General features: G+C 39.1%; 1 protein-coding gene across 1 annotated transcript; it reads left to right on the top strand.

Annotated features, from left to right (window-relative positions):
- Positions 1 to 660: 660 nt before the first annotated feature.
- On the top strand, positions 661 to 20,515 carry LOC140234927 (neutral amino acid uniporter 4-like). The gene is made up of 10 exons (XM_072314966.1): positions 661 to 821; positions 2,748 to 2,838; positions 4,112 to 4,200; positions 5,901 to 5,999; positions 10,618 to 10,702; positions 12,707 to 12,874; positions 14,808 to 14,927; positions 16,408 to 16,574; positions 18,747 to 18,931; positions 19,540 to 20,515. The coding sequence occupies exons 1-10, from the start codon at positions 661 to 663 to the stop codon at positions 19,800 to 19,802; spliced, it is 1,428 nt and encodes a 475-aa protein (XP_072171067.1). The 3' UTR covers positions 19,803 to 20,515.
- The last annotated feature ends 274 nt before the right edge of the window (positions 20,516 to 20,789 follow it).

Below are 20,789 nucleotides of genomic sequence, written 5' to 3'. Positions count from 1 at the left end.
TATGCTGATGTGATTGCTGCTCTTGTCTCTCATCGATCCACACTTCAGTTGTCAGTAATTTCCATTTCTTCAGTTGATGTTGAACAGATGAAAGCAGATTCTCTGCATCAAATAATTGTTATTCAGTTGCAGAGACTGAGTGATGATTACGTTTATGATTTGTCAATGTGACTTTGCACAGGGGCAGAGATTATAGATGCTCACTTACACTAATGACAAGAATTATTTTATACTATATTTAAACAAAGCAACTGGAAAGGGATGAGATGATGATCTTGTCTAGTTCACATACATATGATTTGAGTGATATCATTTCTGATTCTTTAAAAAATTTTCAACCTTGAAGTTCCTCAACCAAATTTTTATGAGATTTTACTGTTAAAAAAAAATGTGCTGTATTATAGAGTATTATCTGGAGTAAACTTGATAAACATGTAATAGATTTCTTTCTCTTCAGAGAATTTACAATCTGGAGGTGATGACATAAACCCACAATTTAACTTTGAATTCTCTCCACAGAAATGTACGGAATGAGAAGGGGAATTTGTCAATGTTTCTAAATTCCAAGAATGCCAATGAGTGGTATTTAGAGTTTATTTACATCAATTCTCCGCTTTGCCACTTCGTTTCTGTTTTTGCAGAGTTTCACAAGCTTTCATCATGTCCACTGCAGAGGAACGGCAGCCGATTCTGTCACAAGAACGGAGTCTCAGCGTAAACTTCGTGCCCGAAGGCCGCGGGGGGTCCCGTCGCGAGGACCGCGATAATGGCAACCTCACGCTCTCCACAGAGTCCCGCCTCCTCACCTCACATTCCACCACGTAGGTGTACTAGTAGACCAGAAAAGTGGGGGGATGGGGAGGGGGGGGGGGGGGAATCCCAGCTTCGTGTGTGAAAAGATCTCATGAATACATGTAATTCTCAAATATTGATATTCACACACCGCTAGGGGAATCCACTTACATACATTCATTTTTTTTCTCACTAATTTAGGTAAGCCCTTATTGCAAACAAAATTTTGCCATAAAGGTATGCATTAGATTTGAATAAGTTAAATATGGTTTGTACTGTATATAGGTAATTATAAGGAATTTCAAATATATTTTCAGCACCAGTATAAAGCACTTTCTTTAAAAACAAAAATAAAACAATAGACTCAGAACTGTTCGGTATGAAAGCATCTACAGTGTATATTGAAAATCTTGCTTTGTGATTTCCTTTTCGTGCAAGGGTGAGATGATTTGGTGTGTAATTATGAGGAAGAAAGTAATAGCAAACTTATAAAAGCACTTGTGATAATGGAAACTGATTATGGTGTCAATCAGCTGTGTTAAATTGTTGTGAAAGTGAAAATCGAGCCCGCGATCAAGTAGGCTGATGATTATGACTAATAAAAACAAAGTCAGAGAAAAGTACAGGTTTCACATGTTTTTGCAAAATACTCATCAAGTGTTCACTACTAGTATCGCAAAGGAAAATGAAATAAGGTGATGGTGTCAAAGCCTTACTAGACTTCCTTTCAGTTTCACACTAATTCTTCACCAAGTTTTCATTATTGACATGACAAGGCAAAACAGCAAACCCTCTTATCATTATGACCCCGTTTACAGTGCGAGGCTCGGCCGCGGCCGTGCCCAGCCTCGCTTCAGTGTAAACGCGCAAAAGGCCAAATGCGAGGCCAAAATTGGCCTCGCATTTGGCCTCCCCCGCGGCCGAGCCCGGCCTTTTCTTGGTGTAAACGCAAACTGGGCCAAATGCGCGGCCAATTGCGAGGCCAATTTCAGTCTGGCTTCCAAACCCTCTGCATGTATCTTTCGCTATTCAGGATATTAACCCCCTCAACGTCGAAAACTAGTATAGTTTAAGGTGGTTTTGTCCTGCAAAGGATTCTTTCCTTCGGCAAAGGTCTTTGCCCGAACGGCGACTTCGTCGCCACAGAATTCATTTGGCAAAGGGTCTGAAAACCAGACAATACCAAATTGCATTTGTTTACAAGCAGAGCGCCACTAAGACAAAATATTGAAAGGTTTGAATCAAAAGCGCGGCCGAGCCCGGCAGTGTAAACAGACAAAATTGCGGGGCCCGGCCTCGCAATTGAGGCTGGGCTCGGCCGCGGCTCGGCCCAGCCCCGCACTGTAAACGGGGTCTTAGTCATAGAGAGTTTTGTCGACCAATTGAAAGTGTTGACTTTCCATGGGGATGAGGTGGAAATCATCACTGCTGAATCATTGACAAAAAGAATTATAGTGTTTGCTGTATCAAGGGTAGTAGTTATGCTTGTTTTGTTGTTGCAGACACCAGTGGAAGAAATATGGAAGAATGACATCATGGCCTAGTATAGTTTTTATCAATCATTTTGACTGATATTATTTGTTCTCTTTTTGCACAAAAACCTGTCTTCACAATGCCACAAATTTCCAGTATTAGGTTTTATTTTAATGAAACTTTACTGTTCTGCTTTCCTGTGCTCTTCCTAAGTAAAATATGGTTCTACCATTTTTAGTTGACTTTGATTAATGTAGTAATTGAAACAAATTAATATCTTATGTAATTCTCTCACTCTGAGATACTGGTCTATATTATACTTAACATCAGAATCACCTTAAATTCATGAAGTGGCATTTCATTTCAAGCAACTCAAGACTATCAATGTTTTACTAGCCTACCAGCATATAGATTGGGAAAAGAGTTACATTCTTTTCTAGTTTTCATTCCATTGTCTTAATCAGTTAACCTTTCTCCGCCAGAAATGCTGAGACCCTGATGCACATTATAAAGGGCAGTTTAGGCACTGGAATCCTCAGTCTGCCTATGGCCATCAAGGAATGTGGTATCGTGGTGAGTGAACGTGGAGATAAAAATAGAGATGGGTTTGATGTTTTATGAGTTAAATGGGTTGCGTAGTTTTGGTTGAGACCAAACTTCAGGTTTGTAACATTTTTTGGTGAGATACGTAATGAGAAACCTCTTATGAAATATGAAAGTGCATGCAATTCCTAGAGGAATTCAATGTTTATTTGATGAAAATTGGTTTTGAAATGGCTGACATATCCAAAATAAGGCAATCCTGATAAAAGGTGGGACCCACCTTTTATTATGATCACTTTGAGTTACTTTGTTTTTGGATGTTTCAGCCATTCCAAAACCGATTTTCATCAAATTAACTTTGAATTCCTCTTAGAATGGTATGCTATGTACTATTTCATGAGTGGTTTCTTGGTATCTTGCAAAAGTTTAAACCCAATCCTCATCTCCACCAATACTATACCTTCCATTTAAGCTCAATGACTTGTGAACATCACTGCCTGTCCGTCCACCCATATTATCCACTTATCCATTTATCCATCCATCTATCCATCTGTCTATCCATCTATCTATGGGTAAACAGACAGATGTCTATCTAACCAACTATCTATCCTGAGATCTGTTTCTATAGCTATCCATCTATCTATGGCTAGACAGATGCCATGGTGTCTCTTTAGCCATATATCTATCCATCCTATCTATCCATCCAGCTAGCTTTCTATTTGTCTGTCCATCTATCTATCTACCTATCATATCAATCCATCTATGATTCTGTCCATTTGTCTCTCTATGTAGCTGTGTATATTGTTAAACCTGTATATAGCAACCATTTAAGACAAACAAAAAAGATAGCCTTTGTAGACCGGTGACATATGTGAACAGGTTGGTACCTGACTTTAAAGTTATCAGAAAATGTGCATGTCTGTAATAGATATTATATGTGTGTCCCATAATTCAATGTCTGCCTAACACTGGGACATGTCTCTAATGGTGATAGCCCAAAATGAAACTAACTGCAAACAAACAAACAAACATGGTAAGCAGTTTGGTTGGCCTTTAAAGAGCTACTTATGAAGAGGTACATATGACTGCTATGACAGGTTAGACTGTTGGTACAAGTGTATGTATGTAATTATATAAGTATACATACAAAACAAAAACAAAAAACAAGCCATTGTTGAAGGAATGTTGTGTTTTACGTTGCACTTGTGTGTGTTGCAGAAACAAATGGACAAACAAACCAACAAACCAACAAACTTGTGAATAATCTTTTGCATCTCTCTCTCTCTGTATTATATCCAAATAGCTTGGCCCCATCCTGCTCTTCCTTATTGCCATTATCTCTGTGCACTGCATGTTGGTTCTCGTCAGATCCTGCCATTTCATCTGCAGCAGGTAGGTGGACCTTGGAGCTCGAGCGACGGGGGGTTATCGGCACCTCCTTTGGCTGAGAGCAACCAAGGGGATGGGACAAGTTTTGGAATCTGTAAAGATATGATAGCAGATAGTGAGACGAAGTTGGCTTGGTCAAATCGATCTCTATATGCTGTCCACTGGGGAACATTCGAAAACCATGACTAGCATAAGCTTGCTCAGTAGAATTTGCTCGTCAGCGAATATGTGCACCAAAGCATACGCTCAGTGGTGATATTTGTAGTGGTGATATTCATAGTAGCTCTCCTTTGGCTGAGAGCAACTGAGAGGGTGGGACAAGTTTTGGAATCTGTAAAGACTTGATCTGTAGCATAGTGAGACAAAGTTGGCTAGGTCAAATCGATCTATAGAATTGCCCATCAGCGAATATGTGCACCAAAGCGTACGCTCAGTGGTGATATTCAGTTCCAGTCAAGATGCTATGGCTGTGACTGTACTTACTTAATAGAGAACAGTAGTCTTCAAAAAGCTGTACACATTTTGTTACAGGGATTTTTGAATGTATCTGAGTCAGGCCATCTTCCCACTGCATGGTCTGCGCATGCTATTACAGGTCTTTAAAGAGGACAACTTGTTGAAACTCACCAAGGCACCTTGATTAGGATGAGAGGGTGCTGAGGCATCTTCCGAAAACTTGCCTTGCCGCCAAGGCGACAAGCTCTAACTTCCTGAAGCGTTTTCTCTGAGATGAGAAGAGCAAGAAGGACACTTCTCCAAATTTGCCGAGGTGCCTCATTCAGGAGAAGAAGGCAGAAAGGGACTGTGCTAACTCTTGCCTGTGGACTTTTAGGTATTAAGGTACAGCAAGGGGGAAGGCAGCTTGTTGAATCTTGCAAAACTCCAAAACCATTTGGTATAGATCCATTATCAATGAACTTCCCTCATTTGTAATCTTGTAGATGAAAGTAGATGAAAAAGAAAACCCTGCTTGTTTCAGTTTTACAGTTTTCATTTTAAAACAGTGGAGTAGTAGAATATTTTGAAAAGTTCAACACTACTACAAAGTGTTCCACATTTACAATAACAGATGCAATCTACTTACTGCTGCTGCACTGAAAGTCATGTCTTACTGGGTTACTGACTGTTTTTCAATTTGTTGTTTACATCCATACAGAGTTTTACTTAGGATTCTAACAAAGGGGTTTTCATGAGATGTCAATAATCATTGTTATTACTGTTAAAAATATAATGTGTAGGAAACTTGTAGACAAGGCCTATTTATGGCTCACCAAGTGCCAGTGAAATTTATTGTACTGCTGTACCTAAAGTGCTTGGAGGATCCCTCGAGTGATCCATCCTTTGGCCCTACTGTGCTTTTTGTGTCGTATGTCATTCTTTTTTTTCTTATTGTTTTGATTGGTGTATTTCTCCGGCATGCTTGCTTCACCAGCCGGCATGGATATCCTGAGACAAACTACCGCTTGGTTCAGATCATGTAATCTTACTCACCTATGGTAGATAAGAGAGACCTTCATGTGAGATTGTCATGATTGTTTAATTCACAGTCCGCCAAGTTTGGAGAGAGATATTGCAATGCCAGTACTGTATCTCCGTACTTTGCGGATTTTGTAGTGTGTATTAACATTAATGAATTATATGATTACTGTGTATTAACATTGATAAAACTTATGGAGTTTTTGGTTTTATTTCCCCCTCACCAGAACGGGACAAGTGTCTCTGGACTATGGTGAAGTTGCGGAGGCAGCCATCAAACAAAGCCGACTTCCTCGGTCAATACGAGACAGGGCCAGAGTGGGCAGGTGGGTGCAGTACGTATGATGGCATAATTCAACAGCATGGCAAAAAACAAAACAAAACAAAACAAAAAGCGTGCTGAAATCACTTTTTGTGAAAATATCAAAACACTACTTAATTCTGTGATGTGACCGAGTGGGCATATGGGTGCAGTATGTATGATGGCATATACAACATGGCACCAAAAATACAAAAAGCATGCCAAAATTTTTTTTTGTGGGTGAAAATATCAAAATACTAATTAATCCTGTGATGTGACCGATCTATGTTTGACCAAGTGCAAACTATTTCTCCTATTCTACTGATTCCATGTTTGTTTTTATGCCTCCGCCACGAAGTGGTGCCGGAGGCATTATGTTTTCGGGTTGTCCGTCCGTCCGTCTGTCCGTCCTTCCGTCCGTCCTTAATGAATTTTGTGGACAGGGTAACTATCAAAACCTTTTGAGGTATCCTAATGAAACTTGGCATGTATGTGTATTAGGGGGTGAAGTTGTGCCTATCAACTTTTGGGTGCACATGCTCAAGGTCAAAGGTCAAAAGGTCAAGGTCAAATACATAAAATTTCACTATTTCCATCATATCTATGCAATGCCTGAAGATATTTTCTTGAAACTTAGTGTATACATGTATTACCCAATTAAGGTTCTCTGGTGAAAGTTTGGGTCATGAGGTCAAAGGTCAAAGGTCAAAAGGTCAAGTAAAAAACATTAAAACTTCACTTTTTTCTTTGTACCTTGGAAATTGTTCAAGGTATCTTCATGGAACATAGTATATTTACATGTACTGACTGGCAGTGATTATCTAGAGAATTTAGGGTTCATGGGGTCAAAGGTCAGGGGTCAAAGGTCAAGGGCAACACTTCAAAATGTTACTATTTCCCTCTTGTTTATGCAATGCCAGCAGGATTATTTTTTTTACACTTGGTGTATGCATGTATAACCTAATAGAGATTCTCTGGAAAGTTTTTTTTTTTTCTTTTGTTTTTGCCTCAAAGGTCAAAAGGTCAAAGATCAAGGGAAAGTGCTGAACTAAGTTTTTCCTCCATATCTCGGAAGTGGCTCAGGTTATCTTGAAACGTACTACATATTTATGCATGTTCTGCCTGACAGTGATTATCTAATGAATTTTAGGGTCAAAGGCCAGATGAAAATGGTAACAATTTACTATTCAATACAGAAATTCCACTTTTTCTCCATACCTTGAAAATTACTCAATGCATAAACGTTTGAATGGGTCAAAGTCAAGTTACAGTCCTTAAATCCCAAATACATGCTCTCCTATTCATCCAATTAAACCTACATGTAGTTCAAGGAAGGTGAACATTCAACACATTTGTGACAAACTTGTCATTTTAATATTTTGCCAATTTTGTGAAAATGTAATCACATATTGTCCACATGTACTATGTAGACCTATTAGGAGAATCATGCATTATGGCGGAGGCATACCAGTCGCCATAGCGACATTTCTAGTTTAGTAGGTAACTAGGTGTTTAAATGTATTCAATAAACTGCCCAATTGCAATTATCGGCCACTTTAATCGTGTTTTAGGAGTTCCTTACCAGTGCACACTTTCATTACCAAGGATTTCCTTGGCAACCCCATGGACTATCCATTTGACCTAGCAACATTGATATTGATGTGCTTCATTTAATTGCCTGTACAGAAATATAAGCAAGGGAGGAGAGTTATGCTCAACACAGGTTGTTTGACTTTTTGGCAAGGGACGTTCATGAAATTGTTTGTATTCTGGATTAAAGCACTTATGCTTTTACAAGTGATTAAAGCAATGTTTACATTATCACCCAGCCTGTGAAACTGAGCTGTTGACTCTGTTTGGATTGTATCATGTTTCATGCTCTTAATATTGGGAAAGACTGAGGAGTGTAGCTTTTGGTTTAGACTTAACCTGTTGAGGACGGACTGATTTTGCTTCAACAGGCATTTCCCATAGACATTTGCCTGAGTTACTCAGGACTCGTCCTCAATGGGTTAATAGCCTGGAGGGAGCTTTGTCATCGCATGGCAAGATTTGTATCGTAGTCAGACGTGTTGGTCTGTAAATATGCTCAAGATCGTGGTAACAAAATTTCAGAAAAAAAAAACAAACCCTATCAAGGACCTTTATAACTTTGTAACTGTGTAGGTGTGCTTCCGACATTGTGGACAAAATTCCCCACAAGCTCATAGGTCAGAGATTATGCAACTATGGCTATAAAGAGATGTTGTTTTGCAGCAATAATTTCAGCAATTTATGTCCAGTCATACTTCAACTTCAAGGATAAAAATGAAATAAAGATAATTACACAAACTGGAAGTACAGTAGTGGAAGATCAAAGGTCACTGTACTTTGAATGAAAATGTCAGTTTTCAGCTGAAAGTTCAACGAAAATGTCCAGTAATCATATGATTTGGAGGAAGGATGGAAAATTAGGCAGTCAGTGACATGTAATGCCAGAGATGAAAGTGAAGGTCAAATGTCTCTGTTTTCGACTGTAGTTGTCATTTTTAAGTACAGTAGGACCTTGATTATCTGGCCATCGATTATCCGGACTCTTTGTTATCCAGACATCGACTGACTGACATTTTTTTTTTTATGTTTTCATGTACTTTCAGTGCCATATCTCACTCAACTATCTCACACATTCAACTATTTTCTTGTGAATACATGATGAGACATATTCCAATCATCGCAGCTGACTGTAACTTGTAAGTCAGTTGGTGAGATTATGTCAATGACTGGTGCCGCACTTGTCACTGGCACTGGAGTGTACAGCAGTGGTTACAGTACAATGCAGCGCCATTATTCGACGAGTGGCAATTTTGATCTCACCGTCGGTCAATATCAATCAGACAAACAATACATGAAGGGATATTTTACCTGTATTTTGTTTATTTCTTTATCAATTTCTGAAGTATGAAACACGACAATGCCGTGTAGACAATCATAATACATGTATTAGTAAATTTGTAATAACATGTGTATACCCCTAGCACGATATGCTAGGAGGTGCTGTATTTGAGCATATCTCTCTTACCCAGCCAAATCAATTATCCAGACACCTGCCGGTCCCAATGTGACAGAATAATCGAGGTCTTACTGTGGTAACTTTACCTTTTAGAATGTCCACTATGATATTTGTTGGAAAAGATAGAAATAGAAAGGAAATGCATGAAATGTCAGTGATGAAGGTCCAAGGTTGTGAAGGAAGGACCCTGTGACCTAGAAAAAAAATGATTTTATTACCACAACTTCCACTAGGGAAGTCCAGTGATGATTATTTGGCATGATGAACAGAACTTTCATGACAAAATGATATATGTATATACATGTATATGTGACCCGCTACAACAAAAAGGTCCTAAAGTCGCGCACGGTCGAAGCCGTGAAAATCGAGTTTGAAGTCAGAGCATTAAAATTGGTCAAAACTTACGATTTTCGTGGAGCCATGTTTGGAGCCATGTTTTTTGGCGTTTCAACGAAGCAGAAACTGGTTCGAAAATTTGGATTGAGCGCCACAGATAGGTTCCGCCCCTAACAACGACCAGAGTGATCTCATTGGTCAGTTTGCTGCTTGCTGCTAACCGAAGCGTGAAGCTCGCACACTGCCCAGTCGACTGGTGCGTGCGGGCGGGGTGCGCTATGCTCAGCCGCTTCTCACATCCTGGTCACTGATTGGTTGGCGAGGAGACCGCCGACGCTGATGTGCTTGAATGAACTCTTCGGGGGTTGCTAGGGCTTACCTTCTATTGTCCAGAGGTGAAAACTGACTTGCGTGTCCGTTGATCGCGATTGCGTCGAAAGTAAGACTTTTAGGGCGCTTTTCTCGACATGCTCTCTTTTAAACATCGATATCTCCGCAGCCGATTATTTTTATAAAATGTGTTATATATCAATCTAAAGCAGAAAGATTAGGGGATTATATCGTGCAATTTTCAAATAATCGACCTCGCCCGACTTTAGGATCATTTTGTTGTAGCGGGTCACATATATATTTTTTTCCAAAATTGTTGTAGGTTTAACGTTTAAAGGGATTGTATAGTATTAGTGGAGAGGAGAATTGGACTTTTAACTTTTTGCGAGATACCAAGAAACCACTTATAGTACAGAGCATACCCTTTTAAGAGGAATTCAACGTTTATTAGATGAAAATCAGTTTTTGCATCGCTGAGACATCCAAAATCAAAGTAAAACAAAGCGATCCTAATAAAAGGTGGGTCCCACCTTTTATTAGGAATGCTGTGGGTCCCACCTTTTATTAGGAATGCTCTGTTTTGGATAACTCAGCAATTTTAAAACCAATTTTCATCAAATAAACATTGAATTCCTCTTGGAATTACATGCTCTTTCATATTTCATCAGAGGTTTCTCATTAACTCACCAAAAATATTGGAAACCTGAAGTTAGGTCTCAACCAAAACTATATGTTCCCTTTAAGGTCATTAGTAAAGATGACTGGATTTCATCAAAGTGCATATTGAAGGCTATGTGACAGAACGTAGTAATGACAGAACATACATGTCAGTCTACTGCAAGCTGCAGTCAAACTGCTTTATAGTCTTTATTGCACACATTTTAACCATTATGTCACTTTCACAATTTCATTGCATTCTAATTTTCAGGATAGTGGTCAACATCTTCCTCGTAATTACTCAGTTTGGATTCTGCTGTGTGTACTTCCTCTTCATTGCCGACAACATTAGAGATGTGAGCTGACAATCATTAATTACCGGAATAAGCGTGGTTTAGATTTGATATTGAGAGTTGACATAGAATCCATGCATGTTGTGCTCTGTGCTAAAGCTCAGAAAGGTGGTTTCAAGCTCACTGAAGGAGTGCTACGTTTCTCACAGATAAAGGGGACCTGCGGTCTAAGGAAGGCTTGCATTATTCTGGCTTTGCTTTCAGAACACATGCTAGTAACATATCTTTAGCCTGGCTGTGATTTCTGTGAAGAGAAAAACAATAAATGATTGTTGCAGTTTGCTGAATTGACAGAGTGTATAAATTTTGTGAGCGACTTTTGTCTGTTTTTGCATTTTCTTGGACCTCAGTACTTTGTTTCTAGATGATGGAGTTGTGAAAAAAAAAAATCACTCGTAGAAAGATTATTTGAATGAGTATAACTACTTCCAAATCACATACTTATAGTGGCACAGGGAATTTTGAGCAGCATGATGTTTGTGGGTTGTACCCCAAAGCATCGGCCACTGCTCAGACATGAACATACAACAGATATTAACTAGCTGTTTAACAGGCATTTCATCGTATGCGTAGGTGCATCTGGGTTCATGCAAGGGCCAGTGAGATATCAATCTACTAGTATGTTGCATGATAGCATCAAGGGATAAGTCATTATGGAACATTAACCTAGTACAAAATTTGTCTTCACAAATATTGTCCTTTTTGGAGTTGGTAGGAATTTTTAGATGAAAATAAAAGGTGTGCAATATGTTTATAAGTGGTGTAGTTATCATAACGCAAAGACAAAGTCTTTGCCTGATTGCAACCTTTAATCTTGACACATAACAAAAGAATCTACTTTTGAAAGCAAAATGAAGGTTACCTGAGTGTCCATTCTTGAAACTTTCGCATGCTATGCTGTTTGGCTTAAGTGATAGATTTGCTTCATTTCTATTTTTCCCATGCCATTCAAATGCAGAAGTGATTGTGAATATCATGATGGCTTGTAGGAAGATGTTGATATGCTCACATGTGTCTAAATGTGATATATGCAGAGTAGTGACATAAAGTTGCTTATACAGTATATCCAGACTGCACTTTGGTGATTAAAAAAGTTTAGGGGCATCAACTCAAATAACTGTTTTTATTGTAATATATCTTCAAATGAGACTTCATGTTTTCAATTTTTGTGTGAATGGTTATGTTTACTGCTATCTCATGATATGTCGTGCTCGTGGCTTTTTCTCTTCATCTCTCTCTCCCTCTGTCTTTGTATGACTGTCTGTCTGTCTGTCTCTGTCTGTCTGTCTGTCTCTCTCTCTGTCCATGTATTTCTCATGTCTATCTGCTGATATTTGTTTACCTCTATTTATATTTCCTGTACATCAATACATCTACTGAGCTGTCTATCTATCTATCTATCTGTCTATCTATCTATCTATCTATCTATCAATAAATCTATATATCTATTAATCAATCTGTCAATCCATCTATTGTAAAACAAGGTATATTGGCATGCATTTTAATTTCGCAAATTTTACCAGAGCCAAGATTCACAAAATGAAAATGCACACAAGAGTTCTTGCAGCACTATATGCATTGCAAGCCAGGGGCAATTTATGAAAATTTAATGCCATGGAAAAGACCATCGGCTACAATTTGCACAAATATCTTGCCGCGAATATATCATGTTTTACAGTAGGTGTATCTGTCTACCTATCTGTCTATCTATCTACATATATCTATCCATCCATCTATCTGTTTATCTATCTTTCTATCTATCTATCTATCTATGTATCTATCTGTCTATCTGTCTATCTATCTATCTATCTATTTATCTATCTATCTATTTATCTAGATCTATCTGTCCATCCATCTATCCATCTGTCAACTATCTGTCTATCCAGAGCTATCTATCCATCCATCTGTCTATCTATCTTTCTTTCTATCTGTCTATATATATATTGTATTTATCTGCCTGCCTCTCTATCTCTCTTTATATGTCTCTTGTTGTTTTCTTTCCCACAGATATACTCACAGTACTATAAAGATGCAGTCTTTGATGAGAGGATCTTTGTCCTCATGATTGCCCCCATAATCATCCTGCTAGTCTACATCAGAAACCTCGATGACTTTGCGCCACTCTCTGCCATTGCCAACGTCTTGTCTGTTGTCGGTCTTGCCATTCTCTTTGAGGTACTGGATGCCGTTTTGTTTTCTTGGGAATGAATATAATAAAGCAGGGTCAACATTAGCAGTGGCCCTGTGGCGCGGGGCAACTAAAGAATTTATTTTGGGCCACCAACTTTCTCAAAAGGCTATCTTTTGGTAGCCCAATCAGACAACAAGGATTAGAAATGGATCTATATGGTTCATATCATTTGGGTCACCAGAGGAAAAAAGTTAGTGTTGAGCCCCACATAATGCCAAACCATGTATGGTCTGCTGTAATATGTTGTTGTTATTTTTTTAAGTGTCTGTAACCTTTGTTGAGCATATTGTTTGTTTGTTTGTTTGTTTTTATTTTTTTTTTGGCGGGAGGGGTTCTACCCCGAATCCACTGCTGGTGTGTATTATAGTAAAAACTTTTTATTTTCAAGAATCCAAAACAAATAATGTATCAAAACAGAGTTTAGAGGTAAAAGATATCTCTCAGAAGGGCTGGAAATTCATCTTCCACCATTTGGAATTTGTGTGCAGTATCTCCAAAGGGTCACCAAGAAACATGTGTGGCTGAAGCAATTGGCTAGGATAATGAGTTGTTTTGGAGTATTTTGAGATCAAAAGTGTGAAATACTTAAAGGACAAGTTCACCTTCATAAACATAAGGATTGAGAGAATGTAGCAATATTAGTAGAACACATCTGTGAAAGTTTGAGGAAAATCGATCAATCCGTTCAAAAGTTATGAATTTTTGAAGTTTTTGTGCAGTAACCGCTGGATGAGAAGACTACTGCAGTGTATGAATAACTTAGATGTCACATGCGTACAACAATATAAGGAAAATAAAAAGAGAATTTCACAAAATTGCATTTTTTGAAAAAAGTACACATTTCCTTGACTCGTTACCGACATATGTTAGGGGTAGTATTATTCCCCCTGCCTTTAGAAAGAGGCAAGTCAAGTGCCCTTTTATTATGCGAAAAAAGTGAAAATATGTTGAATTTTCTATATATTTTCTTTATACTGTTGTACGCATATGACTCACAAGCTGTAGTAGTCTCCTCATCCAGCGGTTCCAGCACAAAAATTGTAAAAATTCATAACTTTTGCATCGATTGTCCAATTTTCCTCAAACTTTCACAGATGTGTTCTACTAATATTGCTGCATTCTCTCAATCCTTATGTTTATGAAGGTGAACTTGTCCTTTAAGATCGGAGTACTTGACTTTTATTCGTGAAGAGCCCTCCCTGTTCAGTAGTGGGTAGGTAGAACCTTATGTGATCATCAATCATGCCCTAGCAATCATATTTCCTGACAAGCTGCAGCAGGTGATTCACTCTGGCACAGACATATCAGGGCAATTACCCCCCAGCTAAATACTGGTTAGTGATAAGGTTAGAGTAAAGATTAGGTTTAGGGTTAGGTTTAGGGTTAGAGTTTGGGTTATGGTTAGGATTAGGTTTAGGATTAGGATTAGGGTTAGGGTCAGGGGAAGGGTCCGGGGTAATTGCCCAGAGGGTAATTGCCCTAGACCCCGCACAAATGATGGATGGATACTGCTATGGCCTAATTTGTTGAATATTGATAATTGATTATAAAACATGTACACAGCATAGAAACCACATGGGATTTGTTCTGAGATTGCAATACTGACGGCATACCTTTTTGGCTAATATTTTGCATTTTTGTCGTTATCCAACTGAAATCATGTTATCACAGCATTTATTTCACACATCAACAGTTTATGCACAAGCATATGGAAACTATGTTTCACCTTTAACAATGTGGTACACTTGAGTACCATCTCCACCAATTTGAACATCGTTATACAACTCAGTCAGATAATTTATCTGTTGTAGAATTGTGCCCCCGTAATATTGTATGGTGTCTGTAATATCTTAATTAACATGGCAGTGATTCTTTTGTTTGTTTATTTGTTTGTTCATTTGTTTGTCCCCACTATAGTACTTGCTGGCACATATAGGCGAGGGAACACCCCTCCATGAACTGACGATGGTTGGAAACTTCAAAGGTATCGCCTTCTTTTTTGGGACTGCCATGTATTCCTTTGAGGGCATTGGTGTGGTGAGTATCTATGCAGGAATTTTACAAGCCAGTGTGAAAAAGTGTGAAAATTGGTGGTGAATCATGAAAAGCCATATTTTTTGAGGGGGTTGGGGTTGGTGGGGTGGGGGGGGGGGGTGGAGGAGGGGCAGGGGGCAATGATAGTCGTTGAAGTCATACATGCCTTTTTCTTTTATGTTGGTTCAATTTTGTTTTGGGATAGAAGAAGGGGAAAAAATAGTCCTCTTATTGTATCTGTACATATTTTGATGATGCCATCAATAAGAGAGAAAGCCATGGATGGAAAAATCTGTCTGAAGTGGTGTAAAAACTAGATCTCCTCTCTCAATTGTTGGTGCTGTGTTTATTCACAGGAATCAAATAGTAGGTCAAGATGTAATATCCAGTATTTTAATTCAATCATCATAAGATTACCATTGTAGAGTATTGCACCCCTGCCAAACAAGGATTAAAGAGAGCATGTAGGAGTCAGCATGTGATCTGTTTGTATATTGATTGGTTCATTGGTCAGTCAGTCCTTTGCAAAACCCTGTGGAATTAACCATATCCACAGTCTTTGACGTACATAGTACTTGAAATCATAGTTTTTGGTAGTGTGATGACAAAGTCAAGTTTGCAACACAACTTTTTTGTGTTTGTTACATAAAACTTTACAGTGGGAACCAAATTTGTAAAATTAAAAGATTATTTCTTGTGGGACGATATACTGTCAAAATTTTTGAGCAGTTGTGATAGAACCTGGCATATGTTATGACCATATGACGTTCATGTGCAGGAAATGTTTCTTTTCTAAGTGTGTCCAACAGGATGTTACCACGGAAGCTGGCAAAAAGCTGGTATTTCCATCACACTATCATGCTGTCAAATTTCTTAATCTAGAACTCTGACAAAGTTCAAAGGTCATCAGTGTGGTACAGAAGGTTTACTGTGAACATTTTCATGCATTGATAAATTTACAATGCTACATGATTGCAAACTTCAAATTGTAGAGAGTGGTCATGACTCCTCTTTGTTGTTGCAAAGTTGTAGCATTCAGCATCTTGTATCTGTAGGTCTTCTACAAGTCTGCAGAATAGGACATAGCAAACTTAAGGGATTTGTGATTTATAGTAAACTCCAGTGCTTCAAAACATGACAGTAATGTCTGCCATTTCAAGATTTCAGAAAAATAAATATTAGGTGTGGTCAGACTGGCAAAAGATAAAGTTTAAGATCGCGAAGTTTCGGTTTCTAGCGTCACACTGGCAAAAGATCAAGAAGTTTGGCGGGGTGGGGAAATGTCCCTAGTTGTAGTGGGAAGTTTCGCAAGAAGCTTGCGGTCACACTGGCAAAATTTCGAGATCTTAAAGATCGCGATCTTAAACTTCTGGATCTTTTGCCAGTCTGACCACAGCTATTGCCTCTTGACTTCATTCAAACTATGAGATGATGGATGGGGAAGAAGAAAAAGATGATTATATTTTTTTTTCTCTCCTCCAAGGTACTTCCCCTGGAGAACAAGACCCAGCACCCGGAGGACTTCCCCAAGGTTCTCATCATCGGTATGTCGGTGGTAGCCTTCCTCTATCTCACCACCGGCACCCTGGGATACCTGTGCTTTGGCAACACCCTGAAAGACACTGTCACCGTCTACCTTCCAACCACAGGGTCAGTTGTAGCATCGTTGCTTTGAGAGTGCATTTGCCCACCCAGGTTCAAGTTGAATAAAGATAAATCAAATAAAGAGAATGGTAACATGGAAGTTTCATCAAAATTAGACAGGAAGTAAAAAAAGTATGAAATTTTAAAGTTTCATATTTTTCCTGCAATTTGGTTGCAATCACATGTGCAATTTAGCTGAGATGATGAGGTCCTCGATCAGTTGATCATTCTTTAATGCTCCACCCACCCACAGCTTAACGGGGAGGGTTCATAAGGCATAAAAGTTGTGCACTATGATCTAAATCATTTTTACACTTTCGAACTCACAACAACCCACCATCCTGGCGAACCGTGTTAGCTGGACAAATTTCTTGATAGACTCTTTTTGAGGTATTGCAAGCAAATTTCAAATGGTGGAAGATGAATTTTAATCACTTCTGAAAACTATGTTTTACCTTTTAAGCATGAAAATTACAGCATGCAATTATGCCATCACCCCACAAAACCTCTACCTTTGGTTTATATAAACATGAGGGTATTCTAAAAAAAAAATAGTGTTTTTGGTCCATAGTTTTGCCACCACAACCTTACCCCCTTATAAGCCATTAGTACTGGGCTGTTCAAACAATACAATAGTTTAATAATGCACAAGGCACAGTTGATTCATTCTGATTTTATTGCACAAATGGCAGTTTGGCGAAGATTTCTTATGTAGATTACTGGAACACTTTAGAGACTATGACATCACCACTGCCTGTAATTTGCACACATGGTTCAGGTGAGACATAAATATCCTGCAACTTTCTCATTTGACGTTAGATTGTGATAAAACTTCTACCATCTTGTCTCTCTAGATTTCACTCTGCCATTTCAGTCACTTTAAAGAGTGTCATCACTGCTGCAGATGTGATGAATTTAATCGGTTAACTTTCTCTCTTATGAATTGTGTAGTGGAATTTAGGGTTGCCAATTTGGTGATGACCAGACAATCATTACTGTAGCAAGATTTTCCCAGAACTTAGCAGGTTAGTGATGTCTGTTTCCTTTGATTACATGACATTTGTGCCTGAGACAACTGCTCCCTTGAAATATCTGCACACTAAGCCAAACGTAAAATCTGTGAAATATCTGCACACTATGGCAAACATAAAACCTTCCGACAAACATAACCCCAACCCTAATCCTAATCCTCACCCCAAACTAAACCTAAAATCCTATCACAACCACCAAACCCCAACCCTAAGTCCTTGGAGAAAATCAGACTGGAGCAATTGTTGCAGGAGCAAATGTTATGTCACCGTCTGTGGTTCAAAGTACATTATGATACATTGGACAGTATTTATTGACCACTTTCAGTCTCAGAGAGGCTTTACTAGAACTCTCGTCCATTTCATGATTTATAGTTTGGCAGACATCAATCGCAGTAACGTTTGTGTGCTATCACTGAACTCAGGAGGTATCTGGATGTAACATTGGCCAATCGTTTTGGAACCAGCATTCCACCATTTTACCACGCATGTCGCCCATTTGCGTACAAAGCTCACAGCATCACATGATCTTGGTAACAGTCTCTGTCAAATGTGTGTAAATGCCCGTAAAGTGTGCCTGGCCAGATGGTGGCACGGTGGCTTCACTTCTTTGTACAGCATGAATAGAGCAATGAGATACCTCTTGTAGAGATCAATGGTGCCTATGCATCAAGGAAGTGGGGAGCACTCCCGATCTTGAAACGTGATATACAAATGAAAATGAAAGTGAATTTGTAGCAAATAGCAGTCTCATTAAATCCTTCCCCAAAGTGGACAAATGAAAATTCTTAGAAAAGAGGAAGTTAACTCCCTGCGAGCACTTATGTCCCTTTTATACAATAAAAGGTAATCTCTGCCAGGAACACCTTTCTGCCTGCAAAACCTTTCTGCCCGCAAAAAGGAAAAAGAGCATGACTAGAAACAAATGAGTTAATGCCCTAGCAGTATTGATGTTCTATTTTCACAATGAAAAGCAATCACTACCAGTTAACATCAGTTAAAACCTCCTGCTCTAATGAAGCATTATGAAGTTGATAAAGAGAATTAATGTCCTTTTTGTCCTGAGGATCTCTTCTTTTTTTTTACACACGGTTGTCCATCAGTCTGTTGTGATATATTTATCTGAACTCAATCTTTTTACATATTGTAGGTTGTACACGGCAACGAAGCTGTTCTTTGTAGGGGCCATCTTCATCTCGTATGGGCTCCAGTTCTACGTTCCGCTCAGCTTCGTGTGGCCTCCGGTCAGGAACAAACTGCACGACTGGACGCACTCAGAGCGCTACGACACGTTAGCGGAGTATGCGTTCAGGACTTTCCTCGTACTGATCACAAGTAAGAGTTGTCTTGTAGCAAAAGTATCATCATCTACTCTGTGCTGTGAGGTGAATTGATTGTTCACCCCCTCCCCCCCCCCCCAAAAAAAAATTGATGGTTTGTTGTTGTTTTTTCATGGGGGGGGGGGGGGGGGGAGGGGCATGGGGCGAGTAGAGGTGGGTCCTTCCAGGCCTGTTTCCTCTTTAGATTTTGCATATGGTATTGCATGCATGAAAATTGGTGCATGTATGGATTGATATATAAAGGTTAAGTAAGATTGTTATAATAATGTTGGAGGTTTTTAGTTTGCTTTTTTTTTTTGTGGTAAGTTTTTGTGTGTGTGTGTGGATGTGGTAAGTTGTGTTTCTCTACTCTATATTAATTTTTGGGGTATTTTTAGAATGTGATGTGCAGAAATTTTTCACACTGTTTGCAGTAATCATAGAATTTCTCTTTATCTCCAATTTGAAAGTGTACTGTAGCTTGCAAACTGATTTTAAACTTGATTTTCTCGGCTCAGCCATCAGGGACTTTAGGATCCTTTTGTTGTTGCAGGTCATAAATAAAGAAATTTGTCTTTACAGATGTTTCATGATGATGTCTTCCTCTCTGTCTCTACACCCCAGTGACACTAGCCGTGGCCATCCCGCAGCTTCCCCTCTTCATCTCCCTGGTGGGAGCGGCCGCCAGCTCCAACCTGGCCCTCATCTTCCCGCCCATCATCGAGGAGCTCACGTACGCCTACCGGGGCTACGACACGTTCGCCAACATCAGGAGGCTGGTGAAGAACGTGATCATCTGCGTGCTGGGCCTGGTCGGATTCGGTGCGGGAACGTACGTGTCCATCCAAGCCATCATAAACGCATTCGTGCATCAGAACAATCAGTAGCTCCTGCAACAGAGACGCTTTCTGCTCTTTTTTTAATTTATGCCATCTGTTGGTATACAGGCAACACAGCAAACTCACTGTTCACAGTGACCTAGCCTGGCTCTGGAACTGTTATAAAGGAACCACATTTCGTGGCAGGAATAGTAAATGTAACTACTGCATGCTGTGAAATGTGTGTCAGCAGCCCTGCTTTACATATTGTACTCCCAAATATACCTCGGAAACTACAAGCAGACAGAGATGATGGGAAAAGTTGTGTCACAACTTTCCCGATGAGCTTCCAGTGAAGATGAGAGTGAAAGTACCGGTACTTGAGCCATGAAGGTCTTAAATCACTTGCATTTTCCCTCAGGTACATTTGAGGCTGTTCATCGCATCACATTAGAAGGAAATCCTATCCACGTCTCTGCTCTTGTTAAAAATGATTTAGAAGCAGCTTTTGATATATCATGTAGTGTAGTTGCCAAAGACTGCTTTCTGCAGAGGTAATGGTAGGAAATAACCTTTGCCATTTCTACATCTTATTTTTGTTCATTTCTTGTGCATAACTCAGTAGTAGCCCATGATGGAGGTTAAAGGGCCAACTCCAGCATTATGTGCAATGACCCATGTGACATACACACTATGTCAATGTGCACGTGTGTGCATATATGTTGTAATGTGCTTGTTATGGAGCATACGCAGTCTCTGTATCCATTTATCTTGTGCTGTGTATAGGGATGCTGTGTGTACATAGACACACTGTGTAAAGTAATGAAATGTGTGTCTAGAAGGCAGGAAAAAAATATTTTTCACGTCTTATCTATTTTTCTTACTATTTTATTGCATGTGCAATTTAATGAGAAATAATTCTTGGAGCTTAATTTTAAAGAGTCTCTTGCTATAATGCTGAAATGATGTACATTGTATTTGCAATTTGGGCAAATGGATGCATGTTTTAGATCCCACAGGGAGACTCAATCCACCATACCGGTAATTAGTTTGTGT

Source organism: Diadema setosum, chromosome 11 (assembly GCF_964275005.1).
Source record: "Diadema setosum chromosome 11, eeDiaSeto1, whole genome shotgun sequence".
Classification (NCBI taxonomy): Eukaryota; Metazoa; Echinodermata; class Echinoidea; order Diadematoida; family Diadematidae; genus Diadema; species Diadema setosum.
The sequence above is the reverse complement of the archived record's forward strand: the minus strand, read 5'-3'. Positions and strand labels throughout refer to the sequence as shown.

Bases quoted from the DNA above. Each gene is read 5' to 3' on its own strand.
- LOC140234927 (XM_072314966.1), top strand. From the start codon at position 661: ATGTCCACTGCAGAGGAACGGCAGCCGATTCTGTCACAAGAACGGAGT. The intron at 4,201-5,900 runs GTAGGTGGACCT...CCCCCTCACCAG, and splicing joins TGCCATTTCATCTGCAGCAG to AACGGGACAAGTGTCTCTGG. The intron at 14,928-16,407 runs GTGAGTATCTAT...CTCTCCTCCAAG, and splicing joins CCTTTGAGGGCATTGGTGTG to GTACTTCCCCTGGAGAACAA.